The sequence below is a fragment of the Lepisosteus platostomus genome, chromosome 9, assembly GCF_059453375.1.
Source record: "Lepisosteus platostomus isolate fLepPlt1 chromosome 9, fLepPlt1.hap1, whole genome shotgun sequence".
Taxonomy (NCBI): Eukaryota; Metazoa; Chordata; class Actinopteri; order Semionotiformes; family Lepisosteidae; genus Lepisosteus; species Lepisosteus platostomus.
Genome location: NC_142619.1, coordinates 56,172,066 through 56,192,323, shown reverse-complemented (window position 1 = coordinate 56,192,323; position 20,258 = coordinate 56,172,066). Strand labels below are relative to the sequence as shown.

At 39.6% G+C, this 20,258-nt stretch overlaps 1 protein-coding gene across 5 annotated transcripts in view; it reads right to left on the bottom strand.

Moving 5' to 3' along the window:
- The window catches only part of abcc9 (ATP binding cassette subfamily C member 9), a 67,068-nt gene that overhangs the window by 5,367 nt on the left and 41,443 nt on the right, over nt 1-20,258 (bottom strand). For 3 of the 5 annotated variants that reach the window (XM_088645732.1, XM_088645734.1, XM_088645735.1), the window contains 11 exons: nt 19,585-19,742; nt 18,951-19,043; nt 17,928-18,030; nt 16,273-16,383; nt 12,829-12,949; nt 10,263-10,393; nt 9,509-9,587; nt 5,313-5,421; nt 3,792-3,895; nt 2,433-2,566; nt 2,219-2,281 (listed from right to left, as the gene is read on the bottom strand). In XM_088645732.1, coding sequence (XP_088501858.1) covers nt 2,219-2,281; nt 2,433-2,566; nt 3,792-3,895; nt 5,313-5,421; nt 9,509-9,587; nt 10,263-10,393; nt 12,829-12,949; nt 16,273-16,383; nt 17,928-18,030; nt 18,951-19,043; nt 19,585-19,742 — 1,206 coding nt within the window. Of the gene's footprint in view, nt 1-892; nt 1,072-2,218; nt 2,282-2,432; nt 2,567-3,791; nt 3,896-5,312; nt 5,422-9,508; nt 9,588-10,262; nt 10,394-12,828; nt 12,950-16,272; nt 16,384-17,927; nt 18,031-18,950; nt 19,044-19,584; nt 19,743-20,258 lie in introns of all 5 variants that reach the window. The other 2 variants (XM_088645733.1, XM_088645736.1) reach the window with 1 other exon arrangement.

The following is a 20,258-nucleotide window of genomic DNA, read 5'->3' as shown; positions in this document are numbered from 1 at the left end:
TGGTTTGTGCCCCCACATGGCCTGCTGCATAGACAAGCCAAACCTTCTGAGGACCAAAGGAATGTTTTAGTTTTAATTGACAGACTAGCCAAAAATGTTGTGCTCAAAAAGGAAAATAATACATAAAATAACACCTGTGTTATTATACTGGGTGACAAGTGCGCTTGTTGGTGGGGTTAAAAATCACAACCTGAATAAAGTCTGTTCATGTTCTCAGGCAGGTCAGTAGAGTGTCAACAAGGCAGTAGCCATAATGCCCATAAAATCTCTGATTATCTCTCCTTAAATCCATCTGCACATCCCCAGCATTACAGGACTTGTAAAGGAAAACATAAACTAGATTAACATTCGCCCAAGGACCTTTCTTATAGTATATACTGTAGCAGTGTAAATCCCCTCTCCTCCACTGGGAACAGAGAAAATTATATTTTCAGATCAGATCAGTTATTAGCCATATACAATTTCTTGCATTAGGAATTTGTCTTTTCGCATACCCCAACATGCTCTCCATGAGGCACACAGACAGGGAGAGAAACTTGGGGTCAGAGCGCAGGGTCAGCCATTTATACAGCGCCCCTGGAGCAGTTGGGGTTCAGGGCCTTGCTCAGGGGCCCAACGGAGTAGGATTCCTCCGCCAGCCGCGGGATACGAAGCGGCAGCCTTCCAGTCACAGGCGCAGATCCTGAGCCACAGAGCCACCGCTCCGCCCCCTTTCAGTGTTTAAACGAATTGAATGACAACACTCCTGCAGTCCTCATTAGGTTTACCCACAGAAAAGCACAGCACTTGAGTTACTCGATAAAAGGTTAGAGGGTAGAAATGCAAATCTCACACTCTAGCGGAGGCCATGGATTGGACACTGGCAAAGGGGAGGGGCACAAAATCTACCAACCAGAGCACCCGGACTGGTGCAGCTGCAGAGCCGCGAAGGAGCTACTTGTGTGTCCGCACTAAAAGGGTGAAGAGGCTATCCTCCTGGGCCAGCAGGTTGGCGGGAGTGTCACACTCCACTAAAATTCCCGAGGAGAAAACTAGAACCTGCGCAGCCTCCAGGATTGAGGACACGCGGTGCTGGAGAGGAGAGAGAGGTAGAGAAAAATAGACAGAAGGACAGGCAGCAAGACACAAAGAGGAGAAATATCGTGGACAGGGAGGGGGTTGGGGCGGACACAAAGAGCACTGCAAGGAATTGAAAAACAATCAGTGAAAGATTCAGAGACAGAGAGAGAAACAGCTGGGGTCTGATAACTGGATTTATAATCATATCACTGGAAATCCATAGAACCCGCTTTTGTAGGGCTAGATCATTGTATTTAAACAATTGCACACTTCATTTTCTTCTTTAACTATTTGTGCTGTTTTCGCTCATGGATTCATGATTTAAAATGAGTATACAGTCACTGCAAATCAGACTGAAATGTTGCAAATTATCTAAGTCTTTTACAATTACCTCAAATATATTGTTGAGTGCTGAAGAAAGAGAGCTATTAGTGTACTTTCTGTTCCAGAGTTCCGGTATTTTTGTAATGGAAAAAGGGTATTGAATAGAAATGCACACACAAAAAAAACAATTTCTTTGAATATTTGTCTTTAAAAGAAATGACAAATTCTACTCCCTGCATTTCAATATTCATTATTCAATAAGTCTCAAGTTTCACTTGACTAGTCAGTCCTTGCTCGATATATATGCAATATGTCAACTCCATGTGATTTAAAAACAGAGAACAATTACAATTTATCAAGGTTCATGTATATTGGAACAAGTAAAAGTTTATTCCACGGCGAAAAGTGAAAAAAAAAAGGAACACAAAGTTTCGGCTGTGGAGCCTTCTTCGGGTGTCACCGTACCCACACCCGAAGAAGGCTCCACAGCCGAAACTTTGTTACTTTTCTTCTCTTTTCAGCATGGAATAAACCTTTACTTGTTCCTTTGCAGCCTAAGCATGCTGACGCAGCTACTGTACCTACTTGAACAACTTCATGTATATTGGGTATTTGTATACTAGCTGAAGGAAATGGTAAAAAGAACAGCAGGTTGAAAAAAGTTCAATCTATGGGAAAAAAAAATTGACCCCCATATGTTAATGTAGTTAAGATAAGATACAAATCAGATAAGAAGGATCACAGAACATAAAAGCAGGAGCTAATTGGAAAAAAACATCAATTATTAACAGTCCTGCAAACCATGATCTCCACTGGCAGATGTCATGATACTTACAGCAATGGTCACAACAGTGCGATCTGAAAAGGCAGTCATCACAACCTTCTGCAAAATGTTCTCCTAGCAAAAAGGAAAACAAAACATATTGGATGACATGACCAATGGCACTGTCCGGTAATGACGTACAGTACAAATAGCTCGTCATAATTACAATGATAATTGTCATAATGGCAGAATCAAAAAAAGGTACAGCGAGGGAGTAGTGGCTCACCGTTGCCATGTCGATTGAGGCAGTCGCCTCGTCCATGATGAGGATGCTGCTCTTGCGGACGAAGGCCCGGGCCAGACAGAACAGCTGCCTCTGGCCCACGCTGAAATTCTCCCCGCCCTCCGTCACCATCGCATCTGCAATGCAGACAGCAGCTGAGACATGGCCGCCCAGTCACACTTCATAAAGCTGCTCTTCCGCTACGGCTTATTTTTAACGTAATACGATCCGAGAGTGTCCTGACCGGTGGTATTATGGTGTGGTATGGTGGAGCAACAGTACAGGACAGAAAAGCCGTACAGAGGGTTGTGAGGTCCGCGCAGAAAATCACTGGGACTGAGCTACCCTCCATGGACCGGATATATCTCGACTGCTGCTATACTTTGGGACCCAATTCATGCCTGGGTTCTGGTAGGAGGTATTTCTCAGAACACTGACGAAAAGATTCAAAAACAGTTTCTTCCTCCAAGCAGTCCACATCAGTCCACATCAGTCCACAGCTCAAATTAGCACCTGCACATTTTGCACCTGCACTTTAAGGTACTGCACTGTTTGCACTATGTCCCATCTCGGCTGTATTACAGTATAATGTCTATTGTAAATAAATGTCTGTTTGTCATTTACGACTTGTCGAATACACTTGTTGTATATAACAAATAAAGCAATCTTGAATCTTGCTACCATAATCACTGTTACTGTGTGTACTACTCCATCCACTTTCCAAGTGCTTTATCTAATACAGCCTATCCTGGTAAGCCATGGGCTTACCCAAGGCAGGATACACCCTGGATGGATCTTCATTTTTCCCAGATGCCACTTAACCTGCCAGTATTTCTTTGGACTGTACCAGGAAACTGGAATACCCGAAGGAACCCATGTGAACTTGGGGAGAACATACAAACTGCACATAGATAGCACTCTGGGAATTAAGCCCAGGCCCCAGTGCTGCGAGGCAGCAACGCTAACCACTGCTCCACTGCGCCACCCTGTTTCTGCTACTAGTAATCATTTTTATAAGAGCACTTCCTTACTTCCTTATTAGAGCACATTGGTCACAGTCCTTTCCACACACGGACTGTAAAAAAGTATTTGTGCAAGTAAATGAGTCAGATATAATTTAGAAAGTTGTGAATATTTCTCTTTTTTATCAACTTTATTTTTATTTTGGTAACAAGCAATAAATAAACATAGCCAGTCCTGGGAATCCCGTAAACCAAACTCAGAAACTTTGAGGGACCAACAGTGCTTTCATATTTTTCTTCACTTGTCTCTCAGAGATGAATAATTTTTTCCCTGTCAATATTTGTCTTTTCTGATAGTGGTATCACTCTGTAATAAGTATTTGTGAAGCTGCTGCTTTACCTAGTCCTCCAGGAAGGGATTTGACCATGTTCTTCAGCTGGGCAATCTCTAGTGCCTCCCACAATCTGTCATCAGTACAGGTGCGCTCAGGGTCCAAGTTAAACCTGTAAAATTCAAGTTGCTAGTCAGTGGACTGTCCCACCAGCTCAGAGCAAGGCTCTTACAATTCCAGGGGACAAGTATCAAGAGAGAACTTTGTTAAAGCCTTGTTTGTTTTGAATGACTTCATTCTTCAGCACAGCAGTACTTCCAGTAAATAACATAGTAACAATATAGGATAATTGCTGCCATTTCTGTCAAACCATGAAATGGATTAGCTCCATACCTGAAGAGCTATAGAATGTAATAGGAGACAGAATAAACAGCATTAAACACCTGCAATTGCGCATGATGTGGATCTTTAGCATTACAAGCACTGGACTACTTTAATGCCCACTCTAATATGATGAAAATGAGCTCAAGTTCTACAATGTAGTGTTAGTGTAGTCTTATAGCATCCCAAACCAATAAGAAATGAGGAGTATAGTAAAGTATAAAGAATCAAAATGTTAATTTCTCAATAATTGTTGAAAAGATGAAAAGACTTCCATAATAGGAACCGCACAGGCTCTGAGTGAAAGCCGGAAGGCTCCAGGAATAGAGATCAGGAGGGATTTCCAATTGCAAGAACTAATGCTTCTGAATTCCTTCTGTTAACGACGTGTTCACTGGAGCATTGCATCATGTCCTCTCGGACTGTCTCACTGATTTACAACCATGAGAATCAAACAGCCCATTACAGTCTGCAAAATGTCAAGAGGTTATTGATCCAAAAACTTCATCAGGCTATTTTTGAAAGGTTCAAGGATTCAACACATGCAGCATGGCTTCAACACACCCCTGACTCTTACATTTAAATGTTATTTACAGTATCTGTCAAAAATCCACTATAGCATAAACATCCATGGTATACTAAATACCAGCTGTTGTATTGCAGCTCTGACTGTATCTCATAATTACAGTACAGTATGTGCAAAAGCATTTGACTTCAAATGCATCCTAAAAAGAAAGAATGATTTTTGATAGTGATTTTTTACATATACACTTCCTATCTTAAAAACATAGATTTTTTATATTCTTTTACAGTTTTAAAGCTACTGTACTTGCTTATATTATCTGGAAGACGTCCACTGTGTATTTTTATTATGACATAGCAAGAAGATCTTCCACTTATGGCCAAAGAACAGCAACAGGACATTTCTTAATAAAGCTTTGTTAAGAACACTATTTACAGTATGTTTTAATTTACGTGGGATAAATAAAGAGCAGGAAGTCATTTTTTTTTTAGATTCCTGGCACAGGAAAGTAATACCAGGGTCAAGGAAATCTCATACCTGAGATTCACCCTCATAGTGAAGCATGCAATGGGTTTCTTGTGTATTTATTCCCATAATGCAAAGTAAAGTGCACAGGAAGACCTCAGAAATGTTGGACGGGGCCCGCACCACGTTGCTCGGACCTCAATCACACAGCCATACGCACCGAATAGATCCACTGAACAACACAGGGTCTTGCAGGATGATGGACAACCTGGATCGTAGTGTGTGCAGAGGCAGCTTGGAGATGTCAATACCATCAATGATAATTTTGCCTGTCAGTATAGAAGATCCCAAAACAACAGTTAATTTATTATGACATTTTAAGTCAAGCCTTCACTAAAAGAAACCAAGTAAATAGGGGGACTAGGAATGTTTTAAGGAAGGCTATGGATCACAAAAAACCTTTCAGCACAATTTGTCATCTCAAGAATTAAGAGTAACTGGTTGCTGAGTGGATCATCTAGTTTTAATACCTTTACCCCTGGTTGTCAAAGTTTAAATCATACCTACTGTATGTTGCAAGTTAAATGCATTTGCAGACCATTAGTCTGACCATTAGACCATTAGTCCACAATGTAAAACCAATTAAATGTTTGACACAGCAGGTTTAGGCTTTCTACAGAAATCAAAAGGCCAGAGACTAGTGAGGCTGTGGAATTCAAGTATCTTCAACCCCGACCGGATGGAGCTTTCCCCTTGGGCTACATGGGTCGAAAAAAGAAAAGCAGGTCAGTTGCCTTCTGTTCCTGTTTAGAACTGCTTGTGTCAATTCTTGCGATGGAGTTTTAAGATAAATTAAAATAATACATTACAGCCAGTAGCCAGTAGCCAGACATCAGATTGGCGTTATGTATAAAAGGTTTCTCTTCTGATCTGTGTATTTCAGTTCTCAGACAGCCTTGGGGAATACCTAGCTGGCTTATTGAATGTTATTTTTGTTGCTTATTTTAACAGTTTATTGACAATGGTTTTTCAATAAAGTAACAAGAGCTCCCTTGGCTATAGGTATAAACAGTAACAAGGCTCACATTCCTTTTCCACATACTTTCCATAGACTTTTTAAGGCATGTGTCCCACTGTCACACCAATGATTCCTATAATGATAACTCTTTGCATTTGAGTAGTGCTGTTCGTTCCAAAGGATCCCAGAATGCATCAGAGAAGAGTCCTATGTTTGCTATAGCTGAAGTGAAGCTTCCACCTGGGTGATGCTCAGTAGCCATATGTGGGAATCTGGAACAATGTTGTTGAAACTGATATCCTGATTTATTTCAAGAAATGGCTGGATGAGATCCTTGGATCAATTTGCTACTGTGTACTCTGTAACAGGCTAGATTGAATGGATTACATCTAAATGGGAGGGTTTCCAGTCAATGCACGCCAAAGATCTACAAACTGCAAAACATGTCAACTAGAATAGAAAGGGGGGTGAAATCAAAGAAAATCTGCAATGAAACCACAGAGGAAGCACAGCCAAAACGAGAAATGTAAAAGGTCCAGGTAATTATACTGTATGTTGACCAGAATTATTAGGAACAATGCATGAGACAGAGGGGAATACATTCATAGGGAATTGTAACATAATTAGGAATACTGAAATATGGGTAGTAGAGAGATACAGTATCATGAAGAAAGAGTAAGTGAAAAATACAAGATAGACAGAAGAGGTTTACGCCCCGCAAATGTTTAAGCCTCTTAGCCAGGTCATCCTTGAAAATGGGAATTGACTTTTCCAGTTAAAACAAAAATTACTGGGAGATTTCAGTTCTTCACACGTAAATTAGAATTGAAATTGAGACAGTTGAATGGATAATGATTGATTCTTAACCTGGTTTAAGAATGGAATCTTTAACCCGGAATCTTAACAGGAATCCCAGTCAATAGAAGAAGGGAGGTTAGAATTGATACGCACAATACTAAAGATTCAAAACAAATCAATCCTTACAACAGTATGTCCAAATCATGGAGATGTCTTTGTGAGGAAATCAGATAAAAAACAAAAAAGAAGAATGTTCTACAGATTGTACAAAAGGCATAAAGATTCAAAGACAGAAAAGGAATACAGAGATATAGACCCGGGGGAAAAATAAATTCATAAAATAAACACCCAAGACAGGAACAAAAATGAATATTTCAGTCTGGGAGGAAAATAATGTACAGCATCTTTGCAGCTCTACAACTGGAAAATAACTAAAAATGTATAACTGTAAAGGAAACTGTAAACAGTTCATGGGATAATGGCATATTAATAATAGCTGACCAAAAACAAGTTGGCTCTTTGTTCCTGGGTTTGGAACTGTGTATCAGTATGTGAGTATTCTAACACCTCCCTCCAGCAGTCTAAAGGCATGTGTCTAAATGAACTGATGTCTCTATACTAACCTGTGTATGTGTGTGCACCGTGATAGACTGGCATCCCAGCCATTGTGTACTCTGCCTTGTGCCCATTGTCTGTCAGGTTAGGGTCCAGCTCACTGTGACCATGTATTGGGCTAAATGGTTATAGAAAATAAATGTGGAACAAGACACCAGCCAAGCTGTTGAACCTGATACTGTGAGTTCTCCTAAAAACTGGCTGGATGAGTTATCTCAAATCAATTAGTCACTAGCAAAATTAGGCTGAATGAAATCATCCTATTCCTAACCTTTCTTGAACTGTAAGTGAAATACTAAATATCTGAAGCAAAGTCTCATGGCTTTTCTTTACAAAACAGAAATTTAAGTCCGTAGTGCAGAAATATACCCATGGGACAATGCTTTTACCGAAACCATCATGACCAGGGTGGACCACAGCATTATTTTAATGTGCTGATAAGTACCCAGGACTTTCTTCACACACTTACGTAGGCCACAATACATTAGGTAGTCATCATTTCTTACGTGTCCTTACTGTGAGCAAAGATACTTACGTGGTCTTGCAAATAATGCCTGATTCACTCAAACTTTTCAGATTATCTGAAGATGGTCTGTTGTAGCAATATCAGCATGGCTCAGGCCACATGTGTTTAATTTCTTTTCCAGACTTTGAGTTAATTTATTAACCATTTTTATACATGGTCAGTATGTTCTCTTCTTAGAATAAAATGTTGTTGAGAGCACAATTTCAGCTATTTGGATTTCCATCATTAATGTGAATTCTATTGGCCATTACCACAGCGTGCTTTATCATGTTTACTATTTTCTATCACTTTTATCAGCACAACAAGAACATCATGTTATCCCGATGGTGGCTTTATGAATGAGGTAAACAATTCAGTGTTCTACCGTAACAGAATGGTTTGATTAAGACATCTGTTTCTATGAATAACCCCAAATGTGCTTACTGTTTTGCCTGACCCTCTGCTTCCTCTTTATGAATGAAGCTTTGGTTTTGCTGGAAATAAACCAGGGTTAAATAAATAGACCAGACAAATACTTTACTCTGTAGCTGAAGCCTAAAATGAAACGTACACAGTGGCACAGGAAATGGAATGTTTGCCATGATGCGTTGGAATATATCTGTCCTGCTGTGCTGCGTGATTTTGTTATTCCTTTTCATGAAGCCAGTTAATGTCATTTTTGAGAAAATACAACACATGGAAGAAGAACATTCCCAAAAGGTGAGGCATGTGCTAGTCAGACTGATGACGTATGATTGTTTTTTTCCCCTTGCCAAATCATCCTTGAGCTCTGTGAAAACTCCTGTGACTGTGAGCATCAGGAACAAGCTGTGATGGAAAATGAGTGGCTGCTGTACAAGTGCCAAAGCCCAGGAATTAAAGTGTCGTGGCTTTTGCTGATCGCAGAATCCTCCGATGTGTGGAAAAGACAGCCCCATATATTGTGCAGCCAGTACGGCTCATGAAAATCCAGAAAGCAGCACTGATTACTTTTCTAGCTGTGCCTACATCATCTACTCCTCTCATGTGCGTCACCCACTTTGCATGTGCGTGCACTCTCTTGAGAAAGATTCTAACATGCTGTTTTAATTAAATATTCCACCAAGAGAAGGTTTTGAAGGGATCCCTTCAAGTGTGACAAATTGTAGAGGAGTATCCGTGATGCACTGTGAACACTCGGCCAAAATGAGCCTTAGAGCACGGACAAGATTGCCCCCAGACATTTTCACACGTCAGCACAAAAACAATCATCAGCGCTGCTAAATAGTTGTCGGCACCTTCCTCTTGCTCAGAGCACAGCAGAACAGTGGGTGGTACAGACCCAGCAAAACACAGCTTTTGTCAAGGATGAAATGATGTATCAGAAGGGAGAATTCAGATCCTATTAAAAGAAGTGTGGCGGCAGTGGGAAATTCAGCTGTCGAGGGCCACTGCACGGGTCTGTGTTTTTCAAAGCACGATGTAATTCATGGAAACTAACCTTCAAACATGTCCACCATCCTGAAGAAAGCCAGAGACAGCGAGGATTTTCCACTGCCTGTACGCCCACAGATGCCCACCTGGGAGACACCAGAGAGGAGTTCAAGAGCTCTCTACATTACAACCTCTGGCATGTTTAGCACATACTTGGGATTTTCCTACATCTTGAAAATATTTATAGTTTTGAGTTTTTAAACCTTTTGTTATATTCTCTGTTTTTAAAACATCTGATCAAAGTGATATGCATAGCATTGCTTTGACAGTACTCTGCATATCACTAATGCTCTTGTTTCGCACCAGAATATAAGAACATAAGGAACAAGTAAAGAGTGAGGAAAAGCCATTCCTCTCCCTGCTTGCTTGGCCTTTTAGCTTCTTGATGTTTAGAATTCCATCAAGTCACCTCTTGAGGGGCTCCAAGGAGCTAGCTTGAACAGCACAGCTTTCATGGAACTTTTATGTTTGAGATATTAGCCTAGCTAGACAGTTTTACACAAAACTTTGAATCTCATTAAGAGTGCCAGGAGCTACACAAGGAGGAAGTGCTTCATACTGAGAGTCACATTGGTCAGGAACAAATTGTCTAAAATGGTTGTTTAAGGAGATAATCCTTTACATCGCAGGTAACAGCAGCCAGGAACAAACTGTATAACCAGCTTGTTCAAACCAATAATGTAGGAGTTGATAGAAAATTACTAAACTGGATTCTTGGATCACTAGCAACCAAGCACGTTATAAAGGTCTGGAGACCCTACCTTTTGGCCTGGGTTGATGTAGGCATTGACATGCTTGAGGACAGGCTTCAGCATGGGGTCATACCGCACACACATGTCCTGGATCTTGATCTCTCCTTGCTGGGGCCAGTCCTCAGGGACCTGGGAGAGATCTGGCACAGCAGAGGCCAAATAGGACACAGCGCAGTTCATTTTGGGATCATCAGGAGGGCACCCCTAAGAATCCAACTTTAGCACGGATTCCATATGTATTCCAATAGAGTAATTTACTAAATCAAAGAGGATCAAATAATTCAAGTTACAGGTGTTAAGTTGCCACATTCATCAAGAAACTACATCTCTAAGCGTGTTTTATGATATTTTCACATTGAACTAAAAAATATAAAACAAAACAAGAGTGATAATATACCGTATTGCAAGAGGGAAAAAATATATTAAGAATTTTAAGATTAATATTCTGTTAATCTATCATTTGTCATTGTTTGTGTGTTGTTTTAGTATTTAACATGCTTTATCAGCCCTTCTGTAAAATTGTGTTGTTGTAGGCAAAGGAACAACATTTAAATTAGGAAAATACTGGAGTGCACACTCTGAGTATTTTTAGGACTGAGTCCAATTCTTCCACAGAATGAATTAACAAACGGACATCTACATGCGTTTCACATATAGCAGATGAAGTTTGAAGATTCCAAACAGCATTCTAGGCAGATGTAATAGATCTGATACCAAGACTGATTATAGACTGTGTAGAAAAACAAAAGCCCATTTAACCCAAATAAGACCCCTTTCAGTTTATTTAAGGCATAATGAAGCTGTGTTTTATGTGCTGTGTGTTATCCGAGATGACTTATACATTGAAAAGTGAGCCATCCACTCTCACCAGATCAACTATGATTATGCTGTGGAAATAAACATAACATTGTGATTGCAATATCAATTCTCTTTGCCTCTTTGAAACTGTAGATGTACAGTAGGATATGTTTCTAAGTTCATTACAGATCTGTTACATTGATACTGCTTATACTGTATATCTATACATTTAACATGTTGGTATTCAAATTAATTGATGGGCTTCTTCATGTGTTTTAAATGGAGGGTTTTGGAGAAAGTGACAGTCTGTACCTTGTAATTTATTATTGCATACACTACTGTATATAAAACCCCCCATATAATACCCTTAATAACCAGAGTTTCCATTAAACAGAGATGAATATGAAGATTGATATTAGGTATTACATAAGGAGACAATGAATTGATATAGGAAATACTATATAAGAATAGAAATATTCTCATTTGTAACGAATGGAAAGCATAAGATAATATGCTGATGAGGTTTCCAATTACTTCAAAAAACACGATATTATCTGAGAATAACAGTACCACCATGAGAGTGAGGGAACATCATGATTTTCTTAGAAAGAAGAAAAAAGAATTAACTAGAGTGGATGAAATGCCAGCTCTTTCATGAGCTTTAAACATTTAATTCCCCTCAGATTGGACTTTCCAGTGCTATCTTGTAGATTTTTCCATTACCTCACAGATTGGATACTCCATTTTTAGCATTGATAAATCCAAAGGCCTTAAAAGTTCAGGGGTATCATTTCAGAATATGTTTATGCTTTGCTGAACCTCCTTTCCTGGCCAATTCTTCTGCCATTACCATGGGACATGTTTACATGCTGACAAGGAATATTATATTGCCAAAGGATTTTTACACAGAGGTGATGTCACTGTTAGGCTCCTAGACGTAAAGCCGAGCTCCCTACTTCTGGCATTTCGGCTGACGCTGTTCAGGGTGTAAATTATTTTAAATTATTTTACAATGGGAGATTGTATTGTATTGTATCTCCCACAGTACCAAAAGCACATATGGCTAACTCTCAATACTGTGATTAATTTATGTCACATTAGTTTGTAAAACTATAAGAATAAATACAGTATACAGCTGGTGCTCCTTTAAATGAAAAGTAGTTGGGGATAAATAGCATAATTGAATCAGCTATAAACCAGCCAATTTCTATTTTCAAATAGTTTATATTTGTCATTAGATTTAGCGGTATTTACCAAAGCCAAAACACTTTGAGCTCTACCCAGTTACAGGTGAAGAAAATATGTTTCTAATATAGGTAATAGCATGTTTAAATCAGTACAATGTCAACGTACTGTAGGACTTGACAAAAAGATTAGTATGGAAGTAACTTTTTTTTTGTGGTTTTCCAATGGCCTTAATGTTCTATGGGTACAGCACAACAGTTAACGGTGTAACTGGTGGTGGGCAATGAGTGTGATCAAACAAAAATAAGGTCTATAATAGTTCAGGTGGGGAGCTGCGTCAGCATGCGTAGGCTGCAAAGGAACAAGTAATAGGTTTATTCCACGCTGAAAAAAAAGAAGAAAGAAAACAGGTTCCTTGACACCTGAAGAAGGCTCCACGGCCGAAACGTTATGTTTTCTTTAATGTTCCTCAAACGTCTTTCTTTAAAGGTCTATAATGTTCTACAAAGGTCGTTGACTCTAATCAGCTCTGCAATTCTCGAATTAATGAAGACCAAAGAACTGGATCAACAGTAAGGATTACACACTGTACCTATCGAGCCTTCATAGTTCTCCGACTCTGTGGTCAGGAATCCATTCACTTTCTTTACTGCTGCCATATGCACCTCCAGATCTGCCAGGTTCCTTACCACCCAGTTCAAATAGTTAGTCACCTGGAACAAAGACAGACAAAGGGCGGGTGAGGTTAAGGAACGGCAGAATAGTCTGGACCAGCACAGCTGGCAGGAAAGTTCACTTCTCCTTATCTTACTGTATATCACAGACCTACCTCTTTAATCCAGGATTTGTTTCTGATAATTCCTCTGAAATCCCTAACATTTGCATAATTCTCATTAGATTAGATTTGATAGTCTTATGCATTACTGGGCTATCATGGGTCTTACAATTGTACATTCCACCAATGTAACAGTTAGGTTTTTCTCATTCATTGGCGATCTTTTCCTCATAATTGATATTGTTCAACTGCCACAACTCCAAAAGGGAATGGAGATCAAGAGCTGGAGTTGTAACTTAACATGCACATTGCGAATGTGACCTTGTGCCTAAATTTTCCCTCTGTCATATTAGTATTGATTATGAGACTATGTACAACAATGGATAGCTTTGTTATACAAAAGTAATAAACCTTGTATTCATTATTGTTACTAGTAAGATGGGTGAAGAGTGACCATTATTAAGGTTGATGAACACTGGGTTTAAAAAATTGGTAATTAAAAAAACAGAAGTTCAAAGGAATTACTTAAATGAAGGTCTGTGGCATTTAATTGAGTACTATTCAGTTTTCTTATGTTCAGTGATCTCTTGGAGGTCAACTCCTTTCTGTGTGTTTAACAAACCTCTATAGATTTGTGCATTAACAGATTATTCTAAGCATGTTCAGGCAGGAATAATAACCCCACTGTCAAAAGGCAAAAGACTTCACAAAGTAAAAAATATTCAAGCATAGTAATCTGAGAAACAATATTGATATAAATCTTATATATGTATAGATCAATTCTGTGACTGGTACTGGTCATATATCTTTGTTTTATAGAGTTTTCCTACATTCTAGTTGCATCTAAGATCAGACATACATCCTTGCACACCCTTGAATGTAAACAGACTCATGTCATTTAACAGAAACAGCCTACCCCACACAACATTCCCCCTGCCATAATATTTACAGTCTGCATTCTGTAAAAGACCTGAACAATTACACAAGTAAAACAAGTGCAGGGTTGTTTAAAAGAATGACATTTAGCAATCTATTGATGAAAAACGCCCATAACATTACATACCTTCAACTCTTGAATATACTCACCATATCTATCACAAAAAGTAAGATTTATGTCTTGGCTGAGGAACTCTGGTATTCACAGTTTTCTTATATTCTTAACCAACTCATAAACTTAACTCACATTTAAAGCATACAGTACTTGTGCTGCTGAATTCAACAGATGTAACTCACATCAGCTGAAGTTATAGAAAACATATAGAATATTCTTCCATGACCCCAATCAGACACTATCTTCCGGAATGATTTAAACATCAACTATCAGAATATTTACAAGAATTCTACTGTCTGAGGTCTAGAAATTGTGGGCCCAAGTATTACCAGTGTTGGAAGACCAGTAGGTGATACATTGCCCTTTGGAGCAGACTTACACTGTGCTGAAGGAGGTGCTATACCTAGAGATTAGACAATAAACTGATGTTCTGGATTTTTGGACACTAAAAGCCTTTGGGATTTCACTTCAGGTCTGCACAATCTGACCTGCTTAACACAACTGGTGAAGCCTTAATACTTTCTCACTTCTCCACCTGACCTGCAATATAGGTCAGCTGCTGGTGCAGAATGGCTGCTGTGTGTCACCCAGGCGGGGGCTGCACGTCAGCAGTGAATGAAGTCAGTCCCCTATTATATGTTAATGAAAAGCTCTATATAAATATTATCAATCAATTAGAGTCAGAGAATCAGGTTTGAGACAAGAAATAAAGAAAGAGGAAGAAGATAAACACTATATCACTTGGGCAGAAAAACAATTCTAACTACTGTAGGCTATTGATTGATTAACAGCATATCCAGCCCAAGTGAAAGAATGTCCCAGAAAGAAATGGCAAAATACCAACATTTCTTAAACATTAAACATTTAACATTTGTTTTAAGTATTATTTTAGTGTATTTACACCTGTTATCTTAAATTAATTTTCCAAAAAAAACAAATCTGCTAGTTAGGTGAAAGAGTGTTTGGAAAAGTATCATTGGGATTGGGACATACTGTATAATTCACATAAATAGAAAGAAAAACATTATGCCTAAAACTTTGAATAATGTTGTTTTCATACATAAGGTCAATAGTTACTGTATGTCTGCTGTACATGTTTTTCCAACAGTGATCCTCATTTTTATCACAAATTTCCATAAACAGCTCACTGTAACTCACAAGATAGCCCACTTGATACACATAAACAAAGACTAGTGACAGAACATCTTAGGTCCTAAGGTCATTTCAGACTGTTACTATTAAGAGGCTGTGATAAAGATGTTCTCCTCCATCTCAGCATAGACAGTTTAACTGACAAATAACACAACCTGACAGAAACATAAAAGTTTATACACGTTTACAGAATTTGTTGTTAGGTGCCTGTTTAAAATGCAGTAGGCTTGGGAGCAAAAGAACAAATTCTCAAAAAATACTGTGACATATTTAAGTTTAAAAACAGCATTTTGCACATATGTGTTTCAAAGGTTTTGCTACTGTATTTATTCTGTTCACTGAGATTAGCGTGACATTGCAAACAAGACAACAACTTCTAATATATTGTTATGAAGTGAATCTGTGATACCTGGCTCTCCTCAACATTTCCAGCTTCAAAGCAAGGGGATCTATGCTGAGGTGTAGGAGGACCAGATTCAGTGATCAAAGCTATCGTAAAGTTTACCTTGGTTTACCTTAGCTAATTAAGTTCTGGGTAAACGATTAAGTGTCAATCAACAGGCCAGGAAAGCAGTATATAACAGGCAGGTACGGAAGGGGGCAGAGTGGGCAAGAGAGGGTACAACAAGAATAAGACAAGAGAAGAGTAACAAAAGGTAAGAGGTCCTTATTCCAGATCACCTGAACAAAACAGATTGGAGTATAAGTATTTAATTTTGTTTTTAGGGGTTGAGTACTTGGTAGCAGTCTGGCCTCCGGGATGCCTTATTTGTAAAATTTGTACATAGAATAACTTGAATGTTGTACAGCATGTATACATTTTGTGTTGTTTTGTGTGTGTATTGTCACTGTTAAGAAATATTTGTTTAACCCATTGTGCCTCAATTACTCTTTTCACCAAAGCTGTGCCAAAGAACAAAGAATTCTATACCAGCCTCTATCCCATACACCAACTATACCAGCAATAACAATGGTATACACCAACAATAAAAATGTTAGAGTACCATTATCAATTAGGAATGTTGGGTGTAAACGTTAATTGGTATCTGAGCAATTACCGTGAGTGCATATGTCAGGCCCAGTCCCACTAGCCCTGACTGCAGTCCTGTCATGGAGCTCCATATGAAGGCCACTGCCGCACAGAGGACAATCACAGACCCAAGGTAATCCTGAGGAACAAGAGGAGGACATGGTCAGCAGCTACGAGAAATGTTACTGCTATATGTTCTACAAACTTTGAACATTCAGCTTGTTAACAATAACGTTAGCTTCAACTTAAATTTAATGCCAGCAACCATATCACCGTGCAACTTACAACTGGCAGCCCACTGAAGCTAAGCAGGTATGAGCCTGGTCAGTACCTGGATGGGAGACCTCCTGGGAAAAACTAAGGTTGCTGCTGGAAGAGGTGTTGGTGGGGCCAGCAGGGGGCGGTCCATGTGGGTCCTAATGCCCCAGTATAGTTACGGGGATACTATACTGTAAAAAGGTGCCATCCTTTGGATGAGACATAAAACCGAGGTCCTGATTCTCTGTGGTCATTAAAAATCCCAGGGCGTTTCTCGAGAAGAGCAGCAGTGTAACCCTGGCATCCTGGCCAAAATTCCCATTGGCCCTTACCAATCATAGCCTCCTAATAATCCCCATCTATGAACTGGCTTCATTACTCTGCTCTCCTCCCCACTGATAGCTGATGTGTGGTGAGCGTTCTGGCGCACTATGGCTGCCTTCGCATCATCCAGGTGGATGCTGCACATTGGTGGTGGTGGAGGAGATCCCCATTACCTGTAAAGTGCTTTGAGTGGAGTGTCCAGAAAAGCGCTATATACTGTAAGTGTAAGAAGTTATTATACATTTCTATTTTTTTCAAGGATGTAAGAACTCTTTACAGAACAGCTGTGCCAGCAATATTTATGGTAAAGCCCTATCTAGGGCGAAAGACCATAACGATTCAGTGCCACAGGAAAACAGGTGAAACGACTAGCAATGGGAAAACTAGAGGATTAAAAGAACACAATATTTTGATTAAATAGTAATAGATTTGGTTATGGCCCTGGTATAGGACTCTGGTATATTATTGTAGCCATGCCCACCTCTCATCACCTACTTGATCACCATGACCATAGTACAGAATATTTCTCCATGCCTGGCCAGTGGCACCCGGTTCTGCAGGTTTCTGCACACACACATTTGCCTGATCTCTCTATTAATCATATGAATCCTGATTAACCCCTTCACATGGCTCTCTAGACTGTCCAACCATATAAACCCCCTTTGCAACTATCGCTACTCTGGCACACAATATAATGACATCTTCCAGAGCTGCTTTTACACCTGCATTATATTTTTTGATCTATCTGCTAGCATTACCTAAAACATACCCATGCATACACTACAGGTTTCATATTTACAATGTTTCACATCAGGACCTTTAAGCCACAGTGAAACAGAAAATTAAGGAAAAGGAAAAATAAGTAGGTGTTGTTTCTGTGCATATATTAATAATAATTATAATTACTTACACTTAGTGCTTTTTCTGGACACTCCACTCAAACCGTTTAACAGGTCATAGGGACTCCCCTCCACCACCACCAATATTGACCAGCTCTCACCTTCTCGAGCTGCTGTTATCTGCAGAAAACTGTCTTCAGACAGGTATGGCTGCAGGCCTGCTATGTTGATAGAATACAAATGGGACAAATCCCACACTCACCGTTCGAACCTCTAGCCACCTGTTGGCAGCCGAGAGAAACAAATACGCAGTGTTGTTGGTGTCTGTGAGCTCCAGCATTCTCTGTTTAAAACGAGCTTCGTGTCTAGAGAGCACAAAGAAAACAGTTCACTGCCTAAGACACACATCTGGATTTAGATTTCATAGGAGACTTAAAAGAAAATATTTTGTCCAACCTCTGCGTAAACATCAGCAGTTGGCATGAAAATCCCCCAACTTATATTTGCATAGCCTCAGTGTTATAGCATCATTATTCATCTTCATAAGCCTTCTATTATATATCTTCATGAGTAGGGTTGCTAAAGCTGGTGAAGGCAGATAGTGTGTTAGGACCGTGTAGCCTTCAACAGTTGCCCAGACTGAACTCAGCTCAGAGTTAGTGTGCCCAGCTGCAGTGCATTGTGTTTTGAAGAAACGTCTGGCACAGAGACTTTGGAAAGTCAAGTTGTTTATATTAACATTCTTCCACTACTAGGCAGTCGTCAGAGAAATGTAATGGATTCCTCTCGCTGTTAAGCAAAACTCACTACAGTGAAGTAAGATAAAGCTTTTTTTATCCTTTTACTAACATACCCCACTAAGCAGGGAAAAGGCAGTTCTATTGTGAATTGCAAGATGATTTCACAGTTTACATCTATTGTATTAGACGTTGCGATCCTTGAAATACGGGCCAGATTGACCGGTCAAATATGTCTTTGGCGACACAAAGAGATAGCGTGTTCTGTGAATGATCCTAATTAAGATAAATGGTCTTATGTTCTGTTCCTTCTCACCATTTCATATTGTTTTACAGTCTATGGCCCAAAAAGGGGCACTGTGCTGATATATTGTCTGTAAATATTGTTATTCATCTGTCATCAAGCAGTCCAGCATATTCACATTCAAAGTCATGGCTTAGATTTAATTGCTTAGTTAATTCATCTGGAATGAGAAAGAACAGGGGTAGAGGGGCTGTGACCAGCCTGGATGAGACGTACCAAAGGGGCAGGAGAAACGTTCACAGACCTGAAAGCACGGATGGTGGTCAGACCTTCTGCTGTCTCTGAGAAATGGCAAAGCAGGGGCAGCTGTGTGGAGTCGTCCAGGTCCTGAAGGTCTCTGTGAGCAGTAACATGGGGAGGAACGTGGAAAACAGACGCATAAGAGTAAGTAATAAAAACCTATGTTATCTAGGAGAAACTCAGATAAACTAAAAAAAAATACAATATAGAAAGGACATACTTTATAGTAGTCAGGGGCAATTCAATACTTACTGTATATCAAGTTAATATAAGAAGATATAGTCTTAATTATTAAAAATATATTACATTATGTTATATCCTTTCTGAGAATATACAGTAGTTGCTGTATTCTGTACTCACTATAAACTTTTTGGCAATCTATTCTAATAGTATTGATTTAATTTTCTCTTCAAACATACACTGTACACAAATGAGCAAGAGGGAGATCTTTCTAAGCCTTCCTAATCAACGGTGAGGGAAAAAGAAGACAAAAACCTTATTTTTCAATCTTTTTCAATCATCTTCTTTTGGCATTAATTGTATTAATTGCCTCTGCTTGAAGGCAGAGGTGGTGAGAACGCAAGGAGACCCGGTGCTCTTCAGTCCCAGAGCTGGTGTAAACCGAAGTTAGCACTCACTTGGAGGCGACCCGGAAGTACTTCTGGATGAAGTAGAAAGCCACAGCAAGCGGCACCATAGCGATGAGGAAGTAAGGGGTGACAAAGGTGATGACTCCGATGGCAGAGAGGCAGAGGAGTGTGGAACGTGTCAGAGACTCCCACGTTGGGGGAATGTGCTGAGGAACAGCAAGAAGAGCCATCGTCATAATTCACTCACACCTTACATATCGACATGTCCACCTGCCCAAATTCTGGACAACCTTCGTCAGATATGTTCACACCTAAAGCCAAATGAAGTAGTTCAACCATCATTCATATTAATGTGGGGAAACAGTTTTCTTCTTTCTTAGGCACATAGTCCTGTGTACTGACATTGTTTTATGAGCAGCTGAATGTAGGTCCCTAAAAAGGCTTGCCTAAGACCCTGCTTTATCTCGTTAGTAACAGAGGAAAACTCACACCCAGTCGAACTGCCAGATACTGTCTTCACTTTACAAGCAGCTGACATGTAGCGTAATGCCTCGTGGCTCCTCCCAGTTTCTACCTCCTAAACCTAAACCCCCAATTTTCCAGGTACTGTATGCACAGTGCCATATTGCCATTATTGTCTGCGAATCAGAACGAGGCAACAAAACATCCGGTGATGTGAAGTGGCCCTATAACATTATAAACAAGCAGGCTTCTGAATACAT